Raw genomic sequence first — 23,389 nt, 5'->3', positions numbered from 1 at the left:
AAAAATTTAAACACACCTGATGCAGCTAATCTAATCATTTAGGCTTATTTGAAAACTACATGATATGTGTGCTGGAGCAGGGTTAGAACTAAACTCTGCCGGGCTACGGCCCTACAGGAACTGAGTTTGACACCCCTGACTTATGCAGTTGTAACCCCTTCTCTTCCGGGTCCAATGTTAAGTGTAAAAATTGCTCACATGAAGCAAGTTTTTAAGTTATGAAATGAAATCTTATTTGCAATGCAGAAAGATCCTTTTCATTGAGTTACAAGTTCTAGTCACAGCAAGTCATGTTAGAGCTTCAATGCACAGCCTGCTTAGTTTAGGACTTCTATGAGCACTAATGTTGTGTTAGTGCTTCTGCGCAAATGAAGTGAAAGCAAGCCCACATATGCTGCAAAGCTTCTTTCCCAGTGAGATGGTTTATGCAATGTTAAACACCTTTTCTTATACGGTTTTATCAGATTATTTCCATCTGATATTCAGCAAACCTTGGATACTTTAACAGGAGCCTGAGTACTACCTAAGTGGGATCATCAGTTACAGGTCAACTCTTAGTTGATTAGTTAGTTAATTGCATTGCCTTTTTTTTGGAATCTTTTCCTTTTTTTTTTTTAATAATTAATGAATTTTTTTGAATGATTTTTATGAGTTGGGTGTAATATATTGTAAGACCTAATATAGGTTAATAATAGAGTATTCATTGATTTTATCTTTTTTATTATTATTATTAAAGAAGTCGAACAGTACATCCTTAAAAAAACAAAGAGAAAACCAGGAGCACATTACGATTAATAACATTGGAAAATTTTATCCAAAATAGCTGTGTGTAAGGAAAATCCCAGAAGATAAATATCAGTTTCATTAGGGGCACCACAAAAAGAGCAGCTTGTATCTATGTCTGATTTTAACCTTTTCAAAATCACTATAGCTGGGTTAGATCTGTGTAATAATTTGAATGATTTCTATTTCAAAGGCAGTGTCCATACTTTTTTCCAATCAATATGATCAACAACAAAGCACCATATATGCTGGGTTTAAGCATCACCATTGGTCCACTAGTTCCAGATTGACAGCTCCTCCTCTAGCCAATCAGTCGAAGGGGGTTTATGTCACTCTAATGGACCTCATTAGCTGCCGATGCTGTGTTCTGTTCACTTGTACAGGTGAAATTGGATAACTGTGAGCTGGGGTAACATCTTTCCCAACAGGACACCGTTATATGCGCCCATCTGTCACTGCTATATGCCCACCTTAAAAGATAATCTGTCACTGCTATATGCCCACCTTAAAAGATAAATGTATTAAATGTGCTTTTCAATGAATGTTATGGTTTTTGTGTGAAAATTATTTAATATGTATAAAACATTGGTTTTAACTGGTAGAACTGTCTCAGTCCTCTCTGGGTGGATCGAACCTGTACAATTATGTGTTCATTGTACAGGTTCGATCCACCTGTTCCTTTCATTCCTTTTCTCAGTAAATGTTATCACAATTAAAGTTTCTTACACTCAAATACCATCATAAATATACAGAAATCAAAGACTTTTACTGAATTAAGTGTAATGTGGAACTGTTTTCTGAAGCATTGAATACGCAGAACTATCAATTCAGAAATTCTGATTCAAGCTAATAAAAATATGACAAGACAAAAAGGGGAAAAAAGCTCATTATTTCAGAACATTCTTTTTTTTTTTTTTGAAGGTCATCTTTGCTAGGCTGATTCAAAATTCATCAATTTCATTTTACATACACTCATTGCCACTTACATTTAGAATTATATAAGACAAAAAGTATGTTAAAAAGTATGTTATATTTAGTTTCCATTTCTTACTCTTCTTTTTCTAACTGTTCCAAAATTTAGGTTCATACCGAGTCAACACTATGTCAAGCTTCAAAGTTACAGATCCAGTACTGGGCTGAGTGACAATACACAATGTAATTACGGAAAAACAAACAAACAAAACAGTAATATTGTGAAACATGATTATGGTTTGAAATATTTTCTATGTGGATTTATTTTAAAATGTAATTTATTCCTGTGATGAAAAGCTGAATTTTCAGCATTACTCCAGAATTCAATTGTCACACAAATAATGATTCTTATTATCATCAATAATAATAATAATAATAATAATAATAATAATAATAATGTTTTTGCTGCTAAATATTTTTTGGAATTTTTTTCAGGATTCTTTGATGAATAGAAAGTTAAAAAGAACAGCATTTATTTGAAATAGAATAATTTGTAACTGCTTTTACTGTCAAATTTGACCAATTCAATGCATATTTGCTGAATAAAAGCATAACATTTCACAATATTAGTGTAAATGCAGCCTTGGTGAGCAGAAGAGACTTGATTAAAAACATTTAAAATAGTAATGTTCCCAAACTTTTCAAAAGTACTGTTTTTTTCTTTTCTCATATACAGTATATGCATATATCAACATTTTATTTTACATTTTACCATTTTTATTATGAACATTTTATAAACATTTTTATTGTGAACATGTTCAACATGTCTTTAAATAAATATTGTCTTTACCGTGACATATAGTCTGTATCACAGTCTGTCCCCTCTGGAAAGGACCTGTTTTGTTCATGCATGTTTCCTGTATGGGTCACCATATATCCTGACATTGTGTCATGCTCAGTCCTCATGTCCAAATCAGAAGAACATAGAAAAAGGAGATCTTGGCTTTCGGATTGCTGTCTCTCCAGTAGACTAATGTGAGAAGTCGATAATTCTTGAACTTCACTTTCCACTAACTTGGGAAAGAGAGGTTTACAGGCCTCCTCATCCAAATCATCCTTTGGTCCCAGAGGCCTCAAAGTGACTGAAAACAAGTTGATGTTCCCTGAGACATCCGCTGAACCATCTTGATTTCCCTTCAATTCTAACTCAGCATTTTTGTCTTCAAGATGGCTGCTTCTATCTGCAGGCATGTGTAATACAAATAGCTTTTTACAATCAAATTCATCATGATGGATTTTTTCCATGGCTATTTCTTTTGTATGGTGGATTCCTGAACTGTTATGGAGAGTCAAAACTGAATCTATAGGCTTCACTTCACTATTATTAGTTTCCCAACCACTTCTGTCATTTACACAATCAGCGTAGTTGCAGTTGCCTTCATCTTCTTCCTCATCCTCTGTATCTGCCTGTGAGAACAACAGTAGGTGAATTTGCAATAGAAAAATGTTTCATGGTGGCAGTGTACATTTTTATAACAAGTTATTGAGTGACTAGAAATAGTCTGTGCCATGGCTGGTGCAAGTAAAGCAACCAGAATTGTAATCAATGTCGTTAATAACTGCTTTCAGATCATTTGTACTTCAAAGCTGAAAAATAATTCACAAGACATTAAAAACTCAAATTTCAAGCAATGTGCATTCATTTGCTCCTATAAGACCTGGTAAATCAGCTCTTCTATACAACCCAACAGATGTTTTTCTTTAAAAAAAAAACAAAAAAAACTTTTCTTTAAATCTTAAAAACTGACCTCTCGGAACATTTTAGATGTCCTCCTGTTCATCGCAAAAGTAATATAACAATTTAAGTCTTAATATTATATATATATATATATATATATATATAATTATATATATATATATATATATATATATTAGTGTTGTCAGTTTAACATGGTAACTTAATTAATTAGTTATGAATACAATGACACGATTAAAATATTTTAATGCAGTTAACGCACTGACCCCGCCCCCAGACCTGCATGTCATCTTATATTTCATACAATTGACTGTTGACAAATATGATGCAAGGCAACGACCCCGTAAACGAAGTCATGCCATAAAATTCAAGATACTAGGACAAAAATGCCCCTTTAAGAGTTTTTGTCTCTTATTTACATTTTACTTATTTACAGCAATGTTAAATCAACGATGAACTGATTTTAAACTGAAAAACTGACTGTTTACTATTGAAATTGTAAACTGTACATTATTATGTAAACACATATGTGCAGCGTGCTGAAGAATGTGTGATCCCCGTCATCCTTGTTACTCTGTCATTAATTTCATAAAATTGTAAAAATTCTATCTGATACAGCCTTCCAGGTTTTTCCATTGTAACTTTAAATATACTTTTTAATATCTCTCTTGTAAAAATATAATTTTTTCTTAATTGATGTGGTCATCCTTAAAATTAGGATGTTTTTGGTTGTCTGAATGACAAATGTAAAAATATATTTTTTAATAATACAAAATTTGAAACAATCCCAGAGTAAAGAGGGACTACAATGCTGCTCATATATGTGAAAACTATCACACAATTCTAATTAAACTATAGTATCTAGTAATGCTTGGGTCGGTAACAGGGTTGACAAAAATACCAAAACATGAAGTTGAAAAATAGTCATAAAATAATAAATTACATAGCCTGAGATGGCACAATACAATTTCTTGTCATTTTAAGGTGTCTTCTTTTCATGTATATTTAAAAAATGCTGATTAAACATTTTATTTTGTTTTATTTTTAAAAGAAAAGGCATTGATTTCATGGAATGACCAATATATATGTTTTGAAACAGGTAACATCAGACAGACCTTGTTGACATAGTTTTCCTCGTCTTCAATTTGCTTGCTTTTTGGATCTTCCACTGCATTCAGTGGGTTGTTGTTTTCGGAGGGATGATTTTTAGATGCAATGATTAACTGTGAATCAGTCAGTAATAATCTCTCAGATAATGTCTGTTCAGGAATCAGAAAGTACGCTTCAGTGATGTTACCCTACATAAGGAAAAAAAGCAATACAGAGAGATACATGAGACATAGTCAAAGAAAAATGGTAACACTTTACAATAAGGTTCCATTAGTTAATGTTAGTTGATGTATTAACTAACATGAACAAACAACAAACAATACATTTGTTACAGTACTTATTAATATTTGTTAATGTTAATGAAAATACAGTCGTTCATGTTAGTTCACAGTGCATTAACTAATGTTAACAAGCACAACCTTTGATTTTAATGATGCATTAGTAAATGTTGTGATTAACTTTACGTAAGATTAATAAATGCTGTAGAAGTGTTGTTCATTCTTAGTTCATGTTAACTAAAGCAGTTAACTAATGAACCTTATTGTAAAGTGTTACCAAAAAAACTCTTACTTGACTTGTTTAATAAAAGGTTTGGACGCACTTGAATGAATATATGGTTTTCATTATGTACACTGCATTTGCTCACATAATATTGTAATAGTTTGTGTTAAAGGGGTCATATGATGCGATTTCAAATTTTTCTTTCTCTTTGGAGTATTACAAGCTCTTGGTGCGTAAAGAAGATCTGTAAAGTTGCAAAGACTAAAGCCTGAAATCCAAAGAGATATTCTTTATAAGAGTTAAGAGTCAACCACACTTACCTAAAACTGCTCATTCTAATGCGCCCCCACATCTCTACATCACTATGTGGGAAGATGGGGGTCAAAACAAGATGGCGACCAAAGCAGACGTATGTTGAAATGCTCTGTAGGGTTTTTGCTTCTATCCTCTTAGAAAAACATATTTTAGTCTATTCTTTTTTATGAAAGAAATCTTGAAATAATTTATATTTAATGTATTTGGTATTTTTGTATTTTATTCTTTTAGTATATTTTTAGATAAGCTGTGATCTAGACAGCCTTAATGGCCTTGCTAACAAGCCAATGATGAGTGCCAAAGATAAACGAAAGAAAGTTATATTAGATCATGTCTTCTCATCTGCTGCCACAGACTCACCTCCTACTGATTCGTCTTCAGGAGACCTACCAATAATTCTCCCTCCAGCTCCTGACACTCCACTAAGCAGCTCCATGCTGAAGAGAAACAAAGGTGAGCCTTCCCTGTCTGAGTTACAGGAAAATATTATTACTGCCCTTACCCTGAAAACTAATCAAAGGGCAGAATCACTCGAGCAAATGATAAATAACAACTCAAACTCAATTGAGGATCTAAAAAAATCTTTAAATCACCTATACGTTGAGATTCAAGATCTTAAAAAAAAAAAAAAAAAAACAAGCTTGCTGAGAAGATTACCAGCAACAACAATCACTTGTCAATCTGGAAGAGCGAATCACTGTTGCTGAACATTACAAAAGATGCTGGTGCCTATGCCTCTATGGTCTCTCTGAACAACCAAACGAAGACATAAAAGTGAAAGTTCTTGAAATTTGCAACGTCGTTTCTCCAGAATCTTGCCGGAAAGGATTTGATGTCATTGACATTGCTCACAGGCTCGGCAAACCACAGCCAGACAGGATTCGTGCTGTCATTATTCTGTTCGCGTTGTGTTCTGTGCGAGATGCCATATGGAGGAATGCCAAAAACAGCGAATTCCTGAAACAACGCAAGCTTCGCTTCGTGGAGGATCTGACCAAAGAAGAAAAGGAAAAACGATCGCTTCTGTGGCCTCATGTGAAGAAAGCATGTGAAGACAACAAGAAAGCCTGCTATATCGGATCCAAAGCTTTCATTGAAGGCATAGAGATCAAGCTTAATGTGGAAGGCCAAAAGATAAACTGAACAATGCGGATGAACTGATCTACATACCCCTTAGAGGCATGCCTACAAACAAATAACTTTATTTCGTTTTGTTTAAATTTAAGTCAACAAAGTTCTTTGTTATTGCTATTGTTCATAACCTATGTTCATAATATGTATATTGAGTTCATATTGTAGGCTAGTAATAATTTATTGAACCTGTTTCAAGAATTACAATGTTAAGACCATCTCTCTTAATGTAAAGGGCATTCGAGATATTGTAAAAAGAAAACCAATATTTTTGTTTTGCAAAGAAATGAAAGCAGATTTATTTTTTTATTTTTTTACAAGAATCCTATGGGATTATTATCCTGCCATGATTCAAAACTGAAAATAAAGTTCTGAAAGGTTGAAACTGTGTTCGAAAACTCAAAATCTTACAAAAAAAAGTTTTGCAAGATCGAAAAATAAGATTTGCAAGCTTGCAAAATGTAAAAAAAATAAAAATATCTCTGCAAACATTGTTGTTTTTTAGATTTCCTTCTTCAGAACTGCAACATTTTTTTTTTCGATGTTGCGCAAAGAATTTCTCAGAGTTTCAAATTTGTCAGTGTTTCTCCGCTGTATTAGTTTGTTTTCCAGGTTTGAAACCTTGTAAATGGTGATCTGAAAACTGGTGTGCGAATGTGTGAAAAAAAGTTTTGCAGGCTTGCAAAGTGGAAAAATAAAAATAAAAATAAAATCTCTCCAAACATAATTTTGTTTTTGAGTTTTCCTTCTTCAGAAGTGCAACACTTTTTTACAGTGTTGTGCAATCATTTTTTCAGAGTTTCGAATTTGTCACTGTTCTCCCAGTGTACAATTTGTTTTCCAGATTTGAAACCTTGTAAATAGTGATCTGAAAACTGGTGTTCGAATAGGTGAAAAAAAGTTTTGAAACTCTGAAAATTGAGGTTCGAAAGGGTGAAACTTATTACATTACATTTGCACTCCTATTGCAGACTATTTTTTCAGAGCCGAGTTTACAACACCCACTTTGCGGAGATACGCCCACACAGTTGCGAGCTTGCGACTTACGTGATTAGTGGCAGCGTTGTCACGCAGCTCTGCTCTGAAACTCAGACTGAGCGAAAATGAAGCTTCGCAACCTTGCAACTAAAAAAAAAAGCCTGGAGGGAGGGCCTTCTATTCGAACACCAGTTTTCAGATCACTATTTACAAGGTTTCAAATCTGGAAAACAAATTGTACACTGGGAGAACAGTGACAAATTCGAAACTCTGAAAAAATGATTGCACAACACCGTAAAAAAGTGTTGCACTTCTGAAGAAGGAAAACTCAAAAACAAAATTATGTTTGCAGAGATTTTATTTTTATTTTTCCACTTTGCAAGCCTGCAAAACTCTGTTTTCAGAGTTTCAAAACCTTTTTTCACACATTCGCACACCAGTTTTCAGATCACCATTTATAAGGTTTCAAACCTGGAAAACAAACTAATACAGCGGGAGAACACTGACAAATTTGAAACTCTGAAAAATTCTTTGCACAACATCGTAAAAAAAATGGTGCAGTTCTGAAGAAGGAAATCTCAAAAACAACAATGTTTGCAGAGATATTTTTTTTTTTTTTTTACATTTTGCAAGCTTCAGATCTTATTTTTCGATCTTGCAAAACTTTTTTTTGTAAGATTTTGAGTTTTCGAACACTTAGTTTCAACCTTTCAGAACTTTATTTTCAGTTTTGAATCATGGCAGGATAATAATCCCATAGAATCCCACTCAAGTGCAGAAGACGTTTTGTTTCGGAAGAACCAGTGGGGTGATAAGCTCTGGTTAGCACATGGAACTAATCATTCAGCTGGTGTAATCACTTTGAAAGGCAGTTTTAGAGGGACAATTCTTTATAACCAATGTGATGTCAAAGGGCATTGGGTAATTTTAGTTATTGAAATCGGCAGTAATATGCTTATATTATGTAACATATATGGATATAATTCTTGTGTTTTGAATCATAATCTGTTGGACACTATAGAGGAAAATGTAAATATTCTCTCAACTAAATTTCCAGTGGCAAAGGTAATTATTGGTGGAGATTTTAATATGGTTCATGATAATGCTCTAGATAGAGAGCAACATACCTCCTGTCTTCACTTAGTGCCCCAAAGGTTATCTGCTCACAAATGGATAAAATACTCTCTAATTTCAAACAAGCCCAATAAAATAAAAGTGTCCTTATTAATAAAAAATAAAATCTGATGGTGGGTTAAATGTTCTTAATTTTACAATTTTCAACCTAATTTAAAAATTTATTGGCTTAAAAACTTTTTTAAAAAAATCAAAGGAGTATTTTCAATATTGTCCCATATCATTTATTTGAAAAACTTGGGGGATTACATTTTTTGTTGCAGTGTCCTTATATAACTGGCAAACTTCCCATTGCTTTGGCCAATTATCACAAACAAGCATTACTAAACTGGTCACTTTTATACAAATACAATTTTTCTCCTAGCAGGTGTTTTATATGGAACAATGGTAATATCACTCATATTAACAAGTCATTGTATATGGAGAATTGGGCTCGGCATAACATATTAATTGTAATATTGACAATAATGGGCAATTATACACTTACCCTAATTTTATTACAAAATATGGCTTTTTTTGTTAATGAAAAAGAATTTAACAAAGTAATCAAGGCTATTCCTAGTGGCATAATAATTTTAACCAAATTCTCTGATGTAAATATTAATAATACAAGCCGACAAAATCTCCAACTTTTTGTAAATGGTCTCTCCTTTTTTGACAAGCGTTTTAATAACAGTTTTATAAGAAACTCCCTTAATGTTGCATCCAATCCTCCATGTAAATCAAAATGGCTTAAACCTCACTGTATATCTTGGCGCAGCATCCGGATGTTACCATATAAATATGTAATTTCTAATAAAGTACTTTACAAAATTATTCACAGATGTTATCCTGTAAATGCAGTTGTTAGTAGATACAGTACAGGTCAAAAGTTTGGAAACATTACTATTTTTAATGTTTTTGAAAGAAGTCTCTTCTGCTCATCAAGCCTGCATTTATTTGATCAAAAATACAGAAAAAACAGTGATATTGTGAAATATTATTACAACTTAAAATAATAGTTTTCTATTTGAATATACTTTAAAAATAATAATTTATTCCTGTGATGCAAAGCTGAATTTTCAGCATCATTACTCCAGCCTTCAGTGTCACATGTAACATCCAGTCTATCACATGATCATTTAGAAATCATTCTAATATTCTGATTTATTATGAGTGTTGGAAACATTTCTGCTGTCTAATATATTTGATGAATAAAAGGTTAAAAAGAACTGCATTTATTCAAAATAAAAAAAAAAATTCTAATAATATATATTCTAATAATATATTTTTTCTTTACTATCACTTTTTATCAATTTAACACATCCTTGCTGAATAAAAGTATTGATTTTATTTTAAAAAAAAAAGAAAGAAAAAAAATGACTGACCCCAAATTACTGACCAGTAGTGTATATTGTTATTACAAAATATTTATATTTTAATTTATATGGTTTTTTTTTTTTTTTTTTACTTTTTATTCATCAAAGTATCCTAAAAAAAGTATCACATGTTCTGAAAAAATATTAAGCAGCAGAACTGTTTCCAACTTTGATAATGAATCATCATATTAGAATGATTTCTAAAGGATCATGTGATAATGATCCTAAAAATTCAGCTTTGCGTCACAGAAATAAATGATAATTTAAAGTATAATAAATTTAAAAACAATTATTTTAAATTGTAATAATATATCACAATATAAAAAAAATTTTCTGTATTTTTGATCAAATAAATGCAGGCTTGATGAGCAGAAGAAACATCTTTCAAAAACTTTAAAAATAGTAATGTTTCCAAACTTTTGACCTGTACTGTATATTCATAGTGTTTGTGATAAATGTACCTTTTGTAATGTATCTGTTGAAGATATTGAACATTTATTTTTCTATTGCCCTTTTTCTATTTCTTTTTGGGTTGACTTTAAAATAGACATTAAAAAAATAACAAAGCCCTTAATTTAGAACCTCATGATATTTTACTTTGTTATCAAAACCCATCTTTTTTGATAAATATATGTATATTATTAATCTGTTAATTACCTTAGCAAAGTTTTATATTCATAAGTCAAATGTAATTCAAAAGAAACCATCATATATTACATTTTGTAACACTGATCTTAAAATATATTTTGAAACCCTTTCTAATATGAGATCACAAAATAAGAAGCTTATAAAAACAATACAAATTCTAAAGCTATTCAAATTTATGTAACTGTCCTAATGTATGCATTTTTTATCCTGTTTTTTTATTATTATTTTTATTGTTTTTGTTTATATGTACTTTTTTTTTTTAAATTTTATCTGTATGTTTGTATTCAGTTTGAATTTTTGTTGCTGCTGTTGTTCTGTTTTTCATTGTTTGAGTTGTGCATTTTTTTGATGGTTTTGAATGGGGGGTGGGGGGGACTATGTGGGAAGATTTGCATAACGCCGCCCAAATGTTCACGCAAAGAAAGAAGGCGTAACTTTTATTCTCGCTGTTGCCACCACTGCCATGTCGTGGAGACGCTGTGTGTTTCCTTGTGAAAGCTAAACTACTTTGTTTGGTCTTCCAAAAGAGGAAACAACTAGAAATCAGTGGTTAAGTTGTATTTGGAATATTGTTCCAGAACAGTTTAACCCAAATATTCAGATATGTGCAGCGCATTTTTATGGAGGACTGCTTCCTGATCCTGGAAGAGAAGACTACAATGCCGGCTGTCCTGACTAACAGTCCTGTAAGTACATTTGCATATTTAAAGGGTTTGCCACTGATGATTCAAACACGAGTTTTGAGCAGTGTAGAGTAGGCTTGTTGTTTGTCATTTCTCCTGTTGATTCTGCCAGACACATGGTTTTATGTTTACGCGGCGCGATGACAACCACGTGGTTAAAAGACAGTATAAGTCAGCGGTTCTCAATTCCAGTTCTCATCCCCCCCTAACAGCTATTACCCGAAGCTTATAAAAACAATACAAATTCTAAAGCTATTCAAATTTATGTAACTGTCCTAATGTATGCATTTTTTATCCTGTTTTTTTATTATTATTTTTATTGTTTTTGTTTATATGTACATGTTTGTATTCAATTTGAATTTTTGTTGCTGCTGTTGTTCTGTTTTGCATGCTTTGAGATGTGCAACTTTTCCCTGTTTACATTGTGCTTTTGTGTGATGGAACTGAATTGTGTTCAGTTTGAATTTTTGTTGCTGCTGTTGTTCTGTTTTGCCAAATGTTCACGCAAAGAAAGAAGGCGTAACTTTTATTCTCGCTGTTGCCGTTGCTGCCATGTTGTGGAGACGCTGTGTGTTTCCTTGTGAAAGCTAAACTACTTTGTTTGGTCTTCCAAAAGAAGAAACAACTAGAAATCAGTGGTTAAGTTGTATTTGGAATATTGTTCCAGAACAGTTTAACCCAAATATTCAGATATGTGCAGCGCATTTTATGGAGGACTGCTTCCTGATCCTGGAAGAGAAGACTACAATGCCGGCTGTCCTGACTAACAGTCTGTAAGTACGTTTGCATATTTAAAGGGTTTGCCACTGATGATTCAAACACGAGTTTTGAGCAGTGTAGAGTAGGCTTGTTGTTTGTCATTTCTCCGATCACAAATGCAGACATGGTTTTATGTTTACGCGGCGCGATGCAACCCGTGGTTAAAAGACAGTATAAGTCAGCGGTTCTCAATTCCAGTTCTCACCCCACTGCTCTGCACATTTTGTGTTTCTCTTTTCGCTTCAGACGTTTGTTCTATTCGAATGTAAGTGCCCTGCGAAGTGGACTTCGCAGTATAATCCGCCATGATTCCAGTTCGAAGCGAACGTATATATTCCATTCAAAGTCCACTGAAGTGTGCAAGATGTGAATTTAATTTATATTTTTTCACAGAGGTATATGATGTCACACACATTTGTCCATGTGTGAGGACGTTGCACAGTGCAAATCTGTGAATGAGTGTTTCGAAGTGAAGTAAACTTCAACAGATTTCCCCTGCTCAGGGAGTAGGGAGCTACGAACACTGTGTAGTAGGGGTGGGAGAAAAAAAAAATATTTTCTGATGCATTGCAATTCTCTTTTCAACGATTCTGAATAGATTCTGAACATTTCAGAATCGATTCTGAGCTTGTTTATTTTTCCTGCATATGGCAATAATAAAGTTAATTTTGCACAAAATAAATTTGATATAAAATTTATATGAAAATGTAGCCATGTGCAATAATATGAAAAACTGAGTATGTGACGCATCGTGATATTGAGTCGATATTGATAATGATAATTGTATCTGAACTGTGAAACCAGTGAAGATTCACACCCCTAGTTTTAAGATGGAAGTACTGACATACAGAAACTCCAACTATAAACAAAAAGCATATAACTGCAATTTTATTTAAAGTGTAAAGTTTTAAAGATGTAATGCTCAGCAGAAGAATTAATTGGGGAAAAAATATAGATCAATAATCGTTTCGGAATTGGATCGTGACTCCCAGAATCGGAATCAGATCGGATCATGAAGAGCCTGAAGATTCCCACCCCTAATAGATGTACAGGATGTATGAAACATTGTGATGCATCAATGCATCGTTAATCGTAATCGAATCGAATCGTGGGCCTCTGAATCGTAATCAAATCGAATCGTGAGATACCCATAGATTCCCACCCCTACTGTGTAGGGACCAAGTCAATCGGAACACAGTTCATGCATGGAGCTCATTTCTAATGAGCTGATTATCTGAATCAGGTGTGTTAACAAAGAGAGACATGCAAAGTATGCAGAGTTGGGGGACACGAGGACTGGAATTGAGAACCGCTGGTATTGTCATTATAATCCGTAATTATGTCCCCACTGGATGCAACAAATGCCTTGTTTATAATGGGTTTTAATGTTTTTTTCTCGGTGCTCCGGGACACACAGTATTAGTAAGGGGCGTAACATTTCTGTCACACGCTTGAGGTATTCGGCCAATCACAACACACTGGATAGCTGGCAAATCAGAGCACACCTCGCTTTTCAGAACGATGAGCTTTGTAAAAATCAATGCGTTTAGAAAGGCAAGGCATAGAGGAGAAACAATAATGTACAGTATGTGGAAAATAATGTGTTTTTTTGAAACTTAAACCGCATAAACCCATTTCATTACACCAAGTACACAAAATAATGTTCTTTTTAGCAGCATCATATGACCCCTTTAAAAATAGTGTAATCAGACTAACTAATAGCCACTAATATGTTCTAACTGAAATTGTGCACAAATGCTGGGGGATATCAAAACATCTTTAGTGTACAAAACAAAACAAAAAAAAAAAACCTTCAGACTCCAGAGGAGACTTTAAAGTGAACTTGCTCACAATCATTACCAACGCAGTTCAACAATTCAGTGTTTCTTGAAATCATAGTTCCAACAAACAAACAAACAGCAGTGCAAAGTTGTGTGGTTGGAATACGGTATGGAATACTCTCGTCCATAGAAGGTTAATTTTATTATTTATAATAAATTCAATTTGCCACAACAAACATTCAGCAGAATTGTGAAGGTGGATCATGAAGGGGTATGTCTCGGTTTACTTGACTGTAACCCTGTTCCCTGAAAAAGTAGGAACAAGATGCTGCATTTCAATAACACTAATTCTTATTTAAAACATTCTTTGTTAGACCGGTTGTGAAGAATGTGTGTCAAACACGCCAAGAATTGGCTTAAATAACCTCGGCAGGTGACATCATTTGATTATGTGCACCTGAGGGTTATAAATAGACATGAAACAGACACATCTTCAGGTTACTCCTTTGTCTGAAGAGACGTCCAGGCATGCCTACAGTGCGGCATTGAGGCGCAGCATCTCATTCCCACTTTTTCAGGGAACAGGGTTACAGTCAAGTAACCTGAGACATTCCCTATCAAAAGCTACTCTTGATGCTGCATTTCAATAATGCTAATGGGAACGAGAATATTATTGTCTCTTTGTTTGATGTGTGTGGGCACTTACAGAGGTGAGGTGTTATTGGTCCTCCATGTCCAGCAGAATTTGCAATTACTGTGTCAACAAATATGTTTGTTTCGGTTTCACGGTAGTGGAGACCACGCCATTGAAATCCAGAGCGTGATACACAAACCATATTCTGTAGCCCTTTCTACAGTCCTTACAACCCAAGAAGAGATTATTTGGCGGTAACTTCTACACTGCCAACTTCTCTGAAAGGGACACTAATCGTGACACTTCGTTTTGCTGGGGGAGATGTTAAATGTTTGGTGTCCTGAAACACGGCAGGCACAACAAAGCATGTAACATTTCACTGGAGACCGCTGCTTCCCAAAACACTGGTGGTGGCGGAGGTTGTACAGTGATCCACTCAGGGTGCCAAGAAGGAGCCCTACTCTTCTGTTGGAATTTTCCGTGGCCCTCCCCGAGGGGACACACCCTTTTTCCTAAGCACAACCTCAGGACCTTTCTTTGGTCGCAATGACCGTTCTTAGGTCCGGCTTCATCTCTGGCTATTAAGTGCTACAAGCTGCTCCCCAGTCTTTACGAGGGGGCGCACGACTTGCCACACTCTCTCTTTGAGCCTCTTGCCCGAGAGGAGCTGGACTGGGTCGGGACTGGGTGGCGGACGCCCCCGACACTTGAGCACAGTGAGTGAGAAACTCATTAAAAGCCTCCTCCTGCAGCTCAGATCCTTCAGAAAATCTGCCTAATATGCATGCATAACCCCCATGGTGTGCAGGGCAGCACCAGTCTGACCCACAGCATGAAACACTTTTCTTCCAAGTGTAGATGTTGCTCCACATGGTTTGGTAGGGAGCACTGGCTCTTTTTTTTTTTTTTTTTTTATGAGCGATGATGCTCCTCTAGGGGAAAGATAGCCAGCTAGCATCTCTTTCGATATCTCATCATGGAGATCACCAAAGAAGGTGAAAGACCATCACTGTAGCCTCTCCCTCTGACCACCTGACAGAAACCTGTCATCTAGTTTGGAGCGTTTTTTTTTTTTTTTTTTTAAACTTTAATCACTTTAAGGCTTAAATTTGGTCACTGCACGAGTAACCACCACAAGTAACACCTCATATGCTTATAATCGCAAGAGGCAGCACTCTCAATCTCCATCTCAACAGAAGCAAGAGCTGCATCATCCTCTGCCCATTCCAAAAAAGGAGGCGAGCGTGAGAACCTTACAATCTGGCAAGAACACAAGAGAGGGGAACACCCAGTTCTTAATCCTCAGCCAGATCAAAGCGTGATCTTAATGAGCTCATATCTGCCGTTCTGGAATGGGCCAGTAGCTTGCTTTTCTCCTAAACACTCTGTCTGGACAGCGAAATTGCTTCCACATTCATATGCCCCAAAATGTAATTGTAAAAAACAGGCTGTTGCGCTGTTTTATGTTTATTTTTTTGGGTTTTATTTGTTACACTGGTGCCAAAACCCGGGAGGAAGGAGGGACGCACTGCTGAAGATCCCTCGCCCCTGGGGTGAATCCGCGGTGCCATCGAGCAGGGCGAAGCAGCCTGCCGCCGTGGACACTCGAGGCAGTGGGCTGGAGTGAGTTGCCGGGGACAGACGAACTCGCTGCCAGCCGCCCGCGATGTGGAGGGGCGGCTGACGTCTGTGAGGGAGCGGAGGAGTCAGCGCCATTCGCCAGGTGGCCGGAGCCTGCTGCCATCCGCCAGAATGGGGAGGAGCAGGGAATGGGGGACTCCTGCCGGCTACCCGAAAGCGGAGGAGCCATCGCCGTCCACCGAGGGCCATCCAGTGCCACCGCCAGGCACCGCGGAAGAGTTCACACAGCTGGTGGGGGGCCAAGCGGCAGCGTTTCTGGGAACCGGAACAATTTTTTTTTTTTTCTCTCCTCTCTCGTCTCTGTTGCTCCTCATCCTTCCATCTCCTTTTCTCTCACCTCGTCTGTCTGTCCTTACCCCCAGGTTCCCGCAGCCACCGTGAGCGATGAACATGCTTCAACATGCTTTCTAACCCCCCCCCACTCCCTCCGGGGGGGGGGATAGAGCGCAGTCTTGTGGGTACCCCCGGCCTGCGAGGGGCGATGGGGTTATGTGACGAGTGGGGCGGAGCCGAGAGGCGTGGGAACGGAGGGAGTGAGGTGGAGTGATTTGGAAATGAGCGACACCTGCTCCACTCACCGGTCTCGAGTCCCACAAAGGAGATCGGAAGGATACAAAAGACGAGCGATGACAGTACAAGGACAAGAGAGGACCAGGCCTGGGTTTTATTTTGTGGTTTGGTTTTTGTTTGTGCACGCCAGTCGTCCGCGAGGGGCTGTCGCACTGTTTTATGTTTATTTGGTTATTAAAGTTTTATTTGAGTGTCCGCCGGTTCCCGCCTCCTCCTTCCCGTGATTATGAAGGGTTTTTATATTGTAAAAAGTTCTCTTCAGAGATTGGCCATGAAGAGCGAGGCACGCATCTCTTAAAGATTCACTCAACAAGAATAGTAAGTTTAAACTTTCACTTTCAACATGCTTTCTTTTGAATGATACTTCTTTCAGCAGCGTGACACACACACACACACACACACACACACATACACACACACACAATGCAGTCTCTGAATATATATCCCTTTCACATCTATTTATAACCCTCAGGTGCACATAATCAAATGACGTCACCTGCTGAGGTTATTTAAGCCCATTCTTGGCGTGTTTGACACATATTCTTCACAACCAGTCGAATAAAGAATGTTTTAAATAAGAATTAGCATTATTGAAACGCAGTATCTCATTCCCCCTTATTTAGGGAACAGGGTTACAGTCAAGTAACCCGAGACATACCCCTTCATGATCCTTGATGAATGTTCTCATTAGCGTTATTGAAACGCAGCATCGAGAGTAGCTTTTGATAGGGAACTTGGTAAAAAGCCAAATTAATAAATATTGTTAAAATATTAATTTTATTAATCAAAATCAATACGTTTTTTTTTTTACTTTTTTATTTTATAACACTTTCTTGTGCTATAATATGTGACCCTGGACCACAAAACTAGTCATAAGGGTAAATTTCTCTAAATTTAGTTTCATACACAGCAATAGCAATACATATTCCTAATCAAAAATTTAGTTTTGATATATTTACGGTAGGAAATTTACAAACTATCTTTTGGAGCATGATCTTTAGTTAATATCCTAATGACCCATACGATGTATTTTTGTCGATTGCTCCAAATATACTTGTGCTAATTAAGACTGTTATTGTGGTCCAGGAACACACATAGTTATGCAATTTTGCAAGTACAATTTTGCCAGACTATCAGCATAATTGCAAATGTGATTTTGAGTTTATACAACAGTTCAATTAACTTGCATTTTAGACACAATATTGTCAATATCTGTTTTTGCTAATGATAAGTTTTGATCAAAACCAAAGTCTCTGATTAACACAGTGGTGTTTCGTTTAAGTAAATGATTCAAACAACATACGGTAAGGTTTAGTAAATGATGACAATTTTTGAGTAAACTATCGCTGTAGCAGAAACTCTTCCAACGGAGGAAGCCTGATGAGCTTTGCATACACATTGCTTTTTGGTACAATGTGAAACAGGTGTCTGAATAAATTTACTGTTATTGTAATTTACTGACATTTATTAGCCAGGCAACCTTACTACTGTATGCTCAGTAACATAATTTCTTGAATATTCTGGGTAAGAAAAGGTAAGGTAAGAAAAACTAATGTTGTAAATAAAGAATTAATGTCAAATTACTAATGATAGCAAATGCAGAATGGGGCAAATGCTGTGTTTGAATGTAGAAAAGGCTTACCAGTGTTTTAGGAAGAGGGGTCTTGGGTTTACATATAGATCCAGTGTAAACCAGACTCACAGCAAGCACCAGCAGACCTAAACCTGACACTGACACTCCCAGTGACCAACTCATTAAATAAAGCACTGCAGAAAGAGAAATGTACAGTACAATCAAAAACATTATACAATATCTATGCAGTAGCTACTGTTTTTTTTTTTTTTTTTCATGGATAAGTGTCCATGGCAGGCCACAGAACCATATGGTAAATAGTTGTCATTTGGCACACTTACTGGGGTGGGACTAAAATTTTGACCTCAGTAGTTTCTCACTAAAACCATACAGCATCACATACAGCTCTAAATTCCATTCTCAATCATTTTTTTTCCATCTAATTTTTGCCTCGTGAATGCTTAATAGTGTTATGAATCCAATTCATGAGCTTGACAAAAATATTTTTACTCAGAATATCCATATGTAGAACAATTTATCTGCATTAAATTTATCAACATGTTTTTGATCACAATAAAGGCAGTATGACTTTTCACTTCTAAAAATTGTCAATTTTTATTATTAAGCTTTGCAACTTGCATTTTTAATATTAACAACTCTGATAATACATCCTTTCTCTTTTCAAATCCACATGGTTTTTCCTAATACTGCTGCTGAGGAACTGTTTTTCACTTTGACATTATTTTCTTATCTGCCATATCTCTTTTGGAAAGTTGTGGAATTACAATAGTGGATTATTAATCTTTTTAATTACACTTACACATGTAATAATGAATTTGCACACACAGGTGCATCTCAATAAATTACAATGTTATGGCCAACTCAAATTGTGAAACTTGTGTATTAAATAAATTCAGTGCACACCGACTGAAATAGTTTAAGTCTTTGGTTCTTTTAATTGTGATGATTTTGGCTCACATTTAACAAAAACCCAACAATTCTCAACAAATTAGAATATGGTGACATGCCAACCAGCTAATCAACTCAAAACACCTGCAAAGGTTTCCTGAGCCTTCAAAATGGTCTCTCAGTTTGGTTCACTAGGCTACACAATCATGGGGAAGACTGCCGATCTGACAGTTGTCCAGAAGACAATCTTTGACACCCTTCACAAAGGAGGGTAACCCACAAACATTCATTGCCTAAGAAGCTGGCTGTTCACAGAGTGCTGTATCCAAGCATGTTAACAGAAAGTTGAATGGAAGGAAAAAGTGTGGAAGAAAAAGATGCACAACCAACAGAGAGAACCGCAGCCTTATGAGAATTGTCAAGCAAAATTGATTCAAGAATTTGAGTGAACTTCATAAGGAATGGACAGAGGCTGGGGTCAAGACCCACCACACACAGACGTGTCAAGGAATTTGGCTACAGTTGTCATATTCCTCTTGTTAAGCCACTCCTGAACCACAGACAACGTCAGAGGCGTCTTACCTGGGCTAAAGGAGAAGAAGAACTGGACTACTGACCAGTGGTCCAAAGTCCTCTTTTCAGATGAGAGCTAGTTTTGTATTTCATTTGGAAACCAAGGTCCTAGAGTCTGGAGGAAGGGAGGAGAAGCTCATAGCCCAAGTTGCTTGTAGTCTAGTGTTAATTTTCCACAGTCTGTGATGATTTGGGGTGCAATGTCATCTGCTGGTGTTGGTCCATTGTGTTTTTTGAAAACCAAAAGTCACTGCACCCGTTTACCAAGAAATTTAGGAGCACTTCATACTTCCTTCTGCTGACCAGCTTTTTGAAGATGCTGATTTAATTTTCCAGCAGGATTTGGCACCTGCCCACACAAAGTTGGTTAAATGACCATGGTGTTGGTGTGCTTGACTGGCCAGCAAACTCTCCAGACCTGAACCCCAGAGAGAATCTATGAGGTATTGTCAAGAGGAAAATGAGAAACAAGAGACCAAAAAATGCAGATGAGCTGAAGGACACTGTCAAAGAAACCTGGGCTTCCATACCACCTCAGCAGTGCCACAAACTGATCACCGCCATGCCACGCTGAATTGAGGCAGTAATTAAAGCAAAAGGAGCGCCTATCAAGTATTGAGTACATGTTAAGTAAATGAACATACTTTCCAGAAGGCCAACAATTCACTAAAAAAAATTTATTTTGCTCTTATGAAGTACTCTGATTTGTTGAAATAGTGAATTGGTGGGTTTTTGTTAAATGTGCGCCAAAATCATCACAATTAAAAGAGCCAAAGACTTATACTACTTCAGCTTGTGTGCATTGAATTTATTTAAAATTTATTTAATTACTGAAATAAATGAACTTTTCCATGACATTCTAATTTATTGAGATGCACCTGTATATAGTGTTTTGTTTTGTTCTCTCTCCGCATTCGTCACTAATCACGTGACACCGACGTCCTAAGTCATCTGCTGGAATGGCTTTTGCATATGACAGATACCGGAAGTTAGAGAAAAGTGTTCATCAAAATTTATTAAAATTGGATATTTTTCATACAAAAACACATGGATTCGCTACAGGAGGCCTTCATTAGAAGCAGCGAGTGTGCCTTCGGCACAGCTGGAAGAGTTAAGAAAGGATTATTATGTTAATTGTTTAATTCATTGAATTAATTGTTAACTGAATTACTTAAATATATACCATAATGAGCCTTTAATATTTAGGTTAGCCTATTCCATGCTCAAGTGCAGGCATGAAGCTTGCCGCAAAGCACTGGCAAAAGTAATGTCTATTAATGAGTCATGGAAGAAAAAATAGTAAGGACATATTTTAATTATTATATTAGAGAACTAGTGCTCTCTGTGTGAGTGTCAGCTGCAAAGATGCAACTGACAATTGGTTTGTTTTAAAGCATTCATATTTTTATAGATACATTCCTCACGTCAGTGAGGCAAGCACCCTGTATGCTATGTTTCAGTTCATTTTTGTGCATATTTTTAAAGTTCTAACTAGTCAGCCCTAGTACTTTCCTTCCTAAATCACAATGAAAAGAATGTATTTATTTTTTTAAATGGTGTCATTCATTACATATTAACAATATGTACTTACTATAGGGTTATGTTTTGGTTTAGGCTTGTTGCTTGTTGACTTGGTTTTATTGACATAATTTTATACAAGAATTAAAAATTTTAGTCTATTTGAGCTTCATAATTCTTCCTAACTCTTTGCTTGACAAGCAAAGTTCAAGTGTTTTCTTTTTAAAGGGACCAGAATTATACCTGTAGACCAGAGGTTTTAGGAGCTACATCCATTTATTTTGGATGATATTTTTGACTTTCATGATGTTTTTTTTATGAACAGAATTTTAAAGTCTGAAAAAAAAAAAGCTGGCATCATACATGGCAAATGTTTAAATGACTGTTAAATTGTTCTGCTGAATTAATTCCAGAGACAATAAAAAAAATAATAATAATAAAATAAGGAGAATATAGCTATATAGAATATAGCTATTGTTAAAGGTATTTTTCTTACTTCCTCTTGGCTCCTTTTTACTAGTGTATTCACACTGCCAAGCAGATGGTTTAGTGTTGCGGTTGAAATTGATTTGGGGAAGTACTTTAACACAGTACTGATTACCAGGCTGAAGATTCTGCAGGACATACTGTTTTCTTGATGTAGAGATCAGGTTGGCCTATATGATTAACAAGACAACAATAAAAGACTTTAGAATTCAGCTGTGATGTTACAAATATACATTTTAACATAATCAAGGAATGTGTAAGCATTAGGTAATCAACAGTAATTAAATTAAATTAAATAGAGTATTAAATATATATATATATATATATATATATATATATATATATATATATATATATATATATATATATATATATATATATATATATATATATATATATTTATACATCAATATATAAATTAAATTGTTGAATTTTTTTGCAATATCTTCAAATCGAGATTAATATGTATTCTTTACAAAGTGATCTCAACCAGTCTAAAGCAACTAATAAATGATTAAATCTCATGAAAACTGTAAAACATAAAATTAATTTGTAAATAAATAAATAAATGTTGGAATAACACACAGTAATTAAGAGGTGTGGTGACCAATGCTGGCCATACAACCTTAACCTTAACACAACAATTTGCAATATCAAGCAGCAAAACAAGCTGTTTTGTACAGCTAAAATAGCTGGAAGTGAATGAGACCAGAAGCAAGACCCATAAAGTTTACCAATGGCTGCGCCCATTTTTAACGGGAAAAATAAGGTGGATATACTTAATGCATCAACACAAGGATAGCACAAATAAAATATTTTTATTCACTAATTGTACAAAATGGATTAATGCATGTCATTGATTTAGGCTTTGATTTGTCAGTGCTGCATTGTCTTTGTTGTCAGCTGATCCCCTTGAAGGACCCCTGAGATTTTCAGCTAATATTACAATATTTTCGATATTTCTTACACTTGTCATCCTTGTGTTGATAATACAGTAAGACGTTATGCGATATCTCACAAATTCTTCAGTTTGTTCAGCTGACAAACTCTCTCCAATTCACATAATTTTTAATCATTCAATAATCCTCCGGGATTGTACTTTACTGTTAAGGTGAAATTGGAGTGGTAAACCTATTTGATTAAAGGATAAATTAATGTTTTATGCCTTCATTTGGTTACCAAATTTGGTTTAAAAAACAGGTCTGTGGCTCTTAATTTCTTTTTATTAATTCACCATTTGTAAACTGATGTTTACTGTTAATTTTTCAGAAATATCAATAGCATTTATATTAAATTTATATTCACTGAAGTTATTTAAAAAAATAGAGAAACAAATCAATAATCGAATCAAATCGAGAGTTTGCAAATCAGAATTGATTGGAATCGGGACATCTGAATCAATACCCAGCCCTAGTGTCCTGACTGAGCCTAGTTTCTCCAAAGGTTTTTCTTTCTTCACCATTTCTGTAACCTGATGTGTTCCTTGCCACTGTCGCAACCTGGCTTGCTTAGTTATGCATATATCGCAAAAACGCTAGCCCGACGTCCCAGGGCTATTGTGTTTTCCAGTCGGGCTACCAAAATGTATCAGCACTCTGCCCGACAGGCTACCTTAAATGAAGATCTCCTGTGAGTC

At 35.5% G+C, this 23,389-nt stretch overlaps 1 protein-coding gene across 4 annotated transcripts in view; it reads right to left on the bottom strand.

The window, feature by feature from the left end:
- Positions 1 to 762: 762 nt before the first annotated feature.
- crfb1 (cytokine receptor family member b1) overlaps positions 763 to 23,389 on the bottom strand; it is a 36,178-nt gene continuing 13,551 nt past the window's right edge. For 3 of the 4 annotated variants that reach the window (XM_042730586.1, XM_042730587.1, XM_042730589.1), the window contains 5 exons: positions 21,764 to 21,923; positions 18,337 to 18,461; positions 4,567 to 4,749; positions 2,546 to 3,162; positions 763 to 1,253 (listed from right to left, as the gene is read on the bottom strand). In XM_042730586.1, coding sequence (XP_042586520.1) covers positions 1,118 to 1,253; positions 2,546 to 3,162; positions 4,567 to 4,749; positions 18,337 to 18,461; positions 21,764 to 21,923 — 1,221 coding nt within the window. In that variant the 3' untranslated portion in view covers positions 763 to 1,117. Of the gene's footprint in view, positions 1,254 to 1,653; positions 3,163 to 4,566; positions 4,750 to 18,336; positions 18,462 to 21,763; positions 21,924 to 23,389 lie in introns of those variants that run through there. The other variant, XM_042730590.1, reaches the window with a different exon arrangement.

The sequence above is a fragment of the Cyprinus carpio genome, chromosome B9, assembly GCF_018340385.1.
Source record: "Cyprinus carpio isolate SPL01 chromosome B9, ASM1834038v1, whole genome shotgun sequence".
NCBI classification, from domain to species: domain Eukaryota; kingdom Metazoa; phylum Chordata; class Actinopteri; order Cypriniformes; family Cyprinidae; genus Cyprinus; species Cyprinus carpio.
This window is presented reverse-complemented; position numbering and strand designations above follow the sequence as displayed.